The sequence below is a fragment of the Salmo salar genome, chromosome ssa01 (genome assembly GCF_905237065.1).
Source record: "Salmo salar chromosome ssa01, Ssal_v3.1, whole genome shotgun sequence".
Lineage (NCBI taxonomy): Eukaryota > Metazoa > Chordata > Actinopteri > Salmoniformes > Salmonidae > Salmo > Salmo salar.
Window position 1 is genome coordinate 54,275,631 of NC_059442.1, and position 6,000 is coordinate 54,281,630.

The window sequence follows — 6,000 nt, forward strand, 5'->3', positions numbered from 1 at the left end:
TAATCTTTTCTTTTAATTGGCCAGTCTGAGATAGGGCTTTTTTTTTTGCAACTCTGCCTAGAAGGCCAGCATCCGGAAGTCGCCTCTTCATTGTTGACGTTGAGATTGGTGTTTGATGTTATTTTAATGGACAAAAAATGTGCTTTTCTTTAAAAAATAAGGACATTTCTAAGTGGCCCCAAACTTTTGAACAGTAGTGTACCATTCCACCCATAGAGTGCCTTTTGGGTAGTGTAATTTGGTCCCAAAAAAACAATTTATTTCACCTAATTTCAAAATGTTGTCATAAAGAGCACATAGTCAAGAATTTCGCTACACCCGCAATCTGCTAAATATGTGTATGTGACCAATAAAATTTGATTTGATAAAAAGCATGTATTCACATCTCAAAAGGATTAAATTAAGAATGAAGTGCCATTTAAAGTAACAGGATTGACGTAATAAGGCTGACGATTTCATCTTAAATCAGGCATAACTCCCTTTGTGACGGGGAATGGAATGAGTTACTTAAATTGAATGTAAGTAAAAAATACAGTGCCTTGCGAAAGTATTCGGCCCCCTTGAACTTTTCAAACTTTTGCCACATTTCAGGCTTCAAACATAAAGATATAAAACTGTAATTTTTTGTGAAGAATCAACAACAAGTGTGACACAATTATGAAGTGGAACGAAATTTATTGGATATTTCAAACTTTTTTAACAAATAAAAAACTGAAAAATTGGCCGTGCAAAATTATTCAGCCCCTTTACTTTCAGTGCAGCAAACTCTCTCCAGAAGTTCAGTGAGGATCTCTGAATGATCCAATGTTGACCTAAATGACTAATGATGATAAATAGAATCCACCTGTGTGTAATCAAGTCTCCGTATAAATGCACCTGCTCTGTGATAGTCTCAGAGGTCCGTTTAAAGCGCAGAGAGCATCATGAAGAATAAGGAACACACCAGGCAGGTCCGAGATACTGTTGTGGAGAAGTTTAAAGCCGGATTTGGATACAAAAAGATTTCCCAAGCTTTAAACATCCCAAGGAGCACTGTGCAAGCGATAATATTGAAATGGAAGGAGTATCAGACCACTGCAAATCTACAAAGACCCGGCCGTCCCTCTAAACTTTCAGCTCATACAAGGAGAAGACTGATCAGAGATGCAGCCAAGAGGCCCATGATGACTCTGGATGAACTGCAGAGATCTACAGCTGAGGTGGGAGACTCTGTCCATAGGACAACAATCAGTCGTATACTGCACAAATCAGCCTTTATGGAAGAGTGGCAAGAAGAAAGCCATTTCTTAAAGATATCCATAAAAAGTGTAGTTTAAAGTTTGCCACTAGCCACCTGGGAGACACACCAAACATGTGGAAGAAGGTGCTCTGGTCAGATGAAACCAAAATCGAACTATTTGGCAACAATGCAAAACGTTATGTTTGGCGTAAAAGCAACACAGCTCATCACCCTGAACACACCATCCCCACTGTCAAACATGGTGGTGGCAGCATCATGGTTTGGGCCTGCTTTTCTTCAGCAGGGGCAGGGAAGATGGTTAAAATTGATGGGAAGATGGATGGAGCCAAATACTGGACCATTCTGGAAGAAAACCTGATGGAGTCTGCAAAAGACCTGAGACTGGGACGGAGATTTGTCTTCCAACAAGACAATGATCCAAAACATAAAGCAAAATCTACAATGGAATGGTTCACAAATAAACATATCCAGGTGTTAGAATGGCCAAGTCAAAGTCCAGACCTGAATCCAATCGAGAATCTGTGGAAAGAACTGAAAACTGCTGTTCACAAACGCTCTCCATCCAACCTCACTGAGCTCGAGCTGTTTTGCAAGGAGGAATGGGCAAAAGTTTCAGTCTCTCGATGTGCAAAACTGATAGACATACCCCAAGCGACTTACAGCTGTAATCGCAGCAAAAGGTGGCGCTACAAAGTATTAACTTAAGGGGGCTGAATAATTTTGCACGCCCAATTTTTCAGTTTTTATTTGTTAAAAAAGTTTGAAATATCCAATAAATTTCGTTCCACTTCATGATTGTGTCCCACTTGTTGTTGATTCTTCACAAAAAATTACAGTTTTATATCTTTATGTTTGAAGCCTGAAATCTGGCAAAAGGTCGAAAAGTTCAAGGGGGCCGAATACTTTCGCAAGGCACTGTATATATAAAGTTAAACATTTCTAGCCTATCTATCAATGGGTAACAGGGTTGATGTGTTATGCTCAACCCGTTCAGTTTTCCACCACAAAACACCAGAAAATGGTCAAAAAGAGTCAAACCAGCTGACATGCTTTTACACTATGATTTACACTATCTTTTGAAAATATCATTTAATGGAATAGTTTGACAATATTAAAATGAGAGTTCAGTAGAAACAGGGTTTAACTTCAAATGAGGGACAAATGTAAATAAATCACTAATAATGTGAAATAAATAATAATCTTCCGTATTCTGGGGTCAAGAGGGTTGAAATCTTCCTAGAAGTCGGAAAAACATGCACTTTAGCAAGTCTTTATTCATATAAAAAATCTGAGTTCATTGAATTGTCCATGTGGTTTATGTTAGGGGCACTTCATTTAATATAACATTGGCTTTTAAAATGCAATATTGGTGCACCAGTTTTACATAAAATATCAAAGGGACACAAAAGTCACTTTGTGGAACGACCCATGACCAGATGATGATAATGTGTTGTTATTTGTCCTCAGAGTGCCAGATGGCTGTCCTTTTCGACCTCGTCCAGAACAGTGCCAGCATGCTACGGCAATCCAAGCTAGATGTGCAAAAGAGGTAATTGCATGAGCTCTCTATGACTTTATCCAATGAAGTGAATTAAGTTGCATCCCCTCCTTCACAGCTGATACACCACAGCTGTTTGATGCTTAGTCTCAGGATGGATATAAGACGTTGGACAGTTCCTTTTTAGACCTCATGTGTCTCCGTCTCTCTATCCTTCTTTCTACCTCTTATCTATATATTCTCTATCTCCCCCTCTCTCGCTCCCCTTTATCTATATTTCTCTTTCTATCCATCTCTTTTTCTCTCTCTTTCTCGCTCTCTATCTCTCTCGCTTTCTCCCTCTCCTATAGTGATGGGCACCTGGCCCTGGAGAGGCCCCTGGAGACAGCCCTGCTACTCACTCTGAGTGGCGTCCGTTGTGTTTTGCTCAACCAGTGGCACAGCAGCCCCCAAAGGAACATAAATAACATGGACTCCGTCATGGAGAGTGAGTTCAATACACTGTTACTGATGCACATTACTGTATGTAAATTAAACACAGTTTCATATAAACCTAAACTGGGACATGACAGCTTTAAATTTAAGGTGTGATATGAAGTCTAAGAATAGCCATATTATGTGTTGTGTACTGTGTGTTTTCATGTGTTGTAGATCTCCTGAGGGTGGGCCTGACCTCTGGCCAGACTGTCCATGCACTGAGGAAGGGAGAAGTCCAGAGGACAGAGAAAGAGACAAACACTGCAGGATCAGATGGTAGGCTATATACTGTATACCATCACTACAACTCTGGAGCTGGGCCATATTCAATCATATCTGGTAGTATTCTGTTAAGGCAGTGAGCAAATATATTGAAATTGATATGTAGTTAAATATACCCATTTGGAAGAATGTTGAGTGCTTACAAAAATGCCATGGGATGCATTTGCTCCGTTGTTTACATTTTTGTTGGTGGCACTATGCGGGAATAATGCCATTCATCAAGTGAGCCTTTACTAGGATTACTAGTGTAATCCTTTACACTAGTGGGAATTGGCCTATATGGATAGGGCTAAATTGAAATGTTTCTTACAGAATAAATATGAATGGCATATGCATGACCATGGTTGCAATTGAAAGGCAACAGTTTGGAGATAATGGGAAAATTATTAGACCAAAGGTGAGTACAGAACAGTTCACCTGACACAAGACTGAATCCAAACCTTACACTGTTGATTTTATGTGCATTTTACTTTTACTGTACTTTTTTGCTGTATTTGTTTATAACGAAATCTGAAAATGTTCTGGATACATTCAGTAACCTAATAAGAATATTCCTGGAAAATGTGGGGTAGGTGCAATACAAATTACAGGGGTTTGAGTGAGACGACTAACTGGTGTCCCCACGTGGCCATACACCTCCAAAGTGTGCACAGTTCCTAAGCAATTTCAACTATAAGGTACTTTTTTTTAGCTTTTGTAACTGCCGTTGAGGAACTAGAGCAAGCATACTTGTAGTCGTTTAATTTGGAACACAACCCTGCTTCCCTGCCATCAGACAATTACTGTTGTTTACACAATCCAAAAACGGTCAATTATAAATCACAATCTGGGTCAGGTCGGCATGACTTGAAAGCTTGTTCTATTCCTAATATGACTAGGTAAGTTATAAAATATAATTTTACAGTGTTAGGATTTCACAAGGCAATTAAAATACATTGTTCGTAGTTTTGGTGTGCATAGAAATGAGTTATGAGTATATTCAGGTGTGTATGCAGCTGTGGATTTTCTTCACAATAAACAAACAGGCTCATGTTCAGAACAACCCAGGGTATGATGCCATGTAATCTTGTAACTGTACATCAAACATAGTGATCATGAATATTGACATTGTATATGACATGAGTTTGGAAATGTGAAGTGCACATTTGGACTCACTGGTGTTTGGCTTGCTTTTATGGCATCAAAGCAGTATTTATTATAATCCTCAACGTCTCATCTTTCAGAATACACCGAGTCATCTTCATTTACAGCATTTCCCTAAGTCGGATAACAAAACATTGACAAAAGTTGCCCAATTAACCGGGATAGATGGGGGCAACTTTTGGTCACATGATGCTCAAGTTCATGATGCTCAAGTTCAGTACGGCTTTCAGTCAAAACCCATACAGCACTGTGAAGCGGAGAACCTGTACTCAACATCATGTATAGCATGTTACTGTACAGCCACTGCGTTCCAATGTAGGTGCTTATTAGTGCCCAAATCTGCCATTTTCAACTTGTATACGAGTACGAGTGTAAAGGGTTAAGTGCATGTATTCAGATGTCAATTAGTCTTGCCACCAAGCAAAATGTGATTTTTTGCTTATCCCATTCATGACACAATTCCTAGAATTAAAATGTTCTTCAAACGGAATACTCTGTCAATTATTAGGATTTAAAAGACGGAGCACATTGCGTGTGCTACCTATGTCACTCTCACTCCCTTTTAGTCCTAATGAGTCATCTCTCTCTCTCTCTCTCTCTCTCTCTCTCTCTCATACTCCATCTCTCTTTTCTCTACAGATACCATATGCCATGAGGATTCGGTAAATAGAGATGGGAATGCTCATGATGCTCAACCAAGACTGACCACTTCACCATCAGCCTTCAATTGTGTCATCTATGGACTGCCTAACTTAGTTATTACATGATCCACTTCAGTCCCTCGTAACATTCCTTCAAATTTAAGGATATTCATAAAATTGTTTTATTAAAGATAAACATCAACACAATGTCATCTAATAACACAGTTATTCCTAAGGCTGTACAATTACAAACAGATCCCAAAAATGCATTAGCTGTTTCTCTAAGAGACAGTTCACCATTCATTGCTTGGCTTCAGTGAATAAATAAATATATTGTTTGCCTCCACTTGTTTCATCTGTTTTATTGCGCCTAGCAGAAATAAGCCATCTAATGCACCTGGTGCCAGTGGTGGGATAGACAGGGTTGGGTAAGAAGGAACTCTCTAAAGCATTATCATCCACTCCCCAAGCGTTCTCCCCTATGGAGCTCTGCCATGCTTTGGAATTACACTGTTATCAAAACCAATAATGTAATAAAACTCTATAAAAACATAGGGATGTATAGTACATAATATTTGGACCACATGGGTTGGTTGTGAGAGGACTAAGTCTACAGTAGGCCACAGGACAGCACCTGGGGCTGTATGTATAAAGCGTCTCAGAGTAGGAGGGTTGATCTAGGATCAGGCCCCCCCATGCTGTCTGTGACCTATTTCATT

At 39.4% G+C, this 6,000-nt stretch overlaps 1 protein-coding gene across 7 annotated transcripts in view; it reads left to right on the forward strand.

Annotated features, from left to right (window-relative positions):
* Positions 1–5,627, forward strand: part of cfap46 (cilia and flagella associated protein 46) — a 95,012-nt gene extending 89,385 nt beyond the window's left edge. For all 7 annotated transcript variants that reach the window (XM_014200152.2, XM_014200148.2, XM_014200140.2 and 4 more), the window contains 4 exons: positions 2,708–2,789; positions 3,089–3,225; positions 3,390–3,491; positions 5,280–5,627. In XM_014200152.2, coding sequence (XP_014055627.2) covers positions 2,708–2,789; positions 3,089–3,225; positions 3,390–3,491; positions 5,280–5,407 — 449 coding nt within the window. In that variant the 3' untranslated portion in view covers positions 5,408–5,627. The remainder of the gene's footprint in view (positions 1–2,707; positions 2,790–3,088; positions 3,226–3,389; positions 3,492–5,279) is intronic.
* Positions 5,628–6,000: the final 373 nt, after the last annotated feature.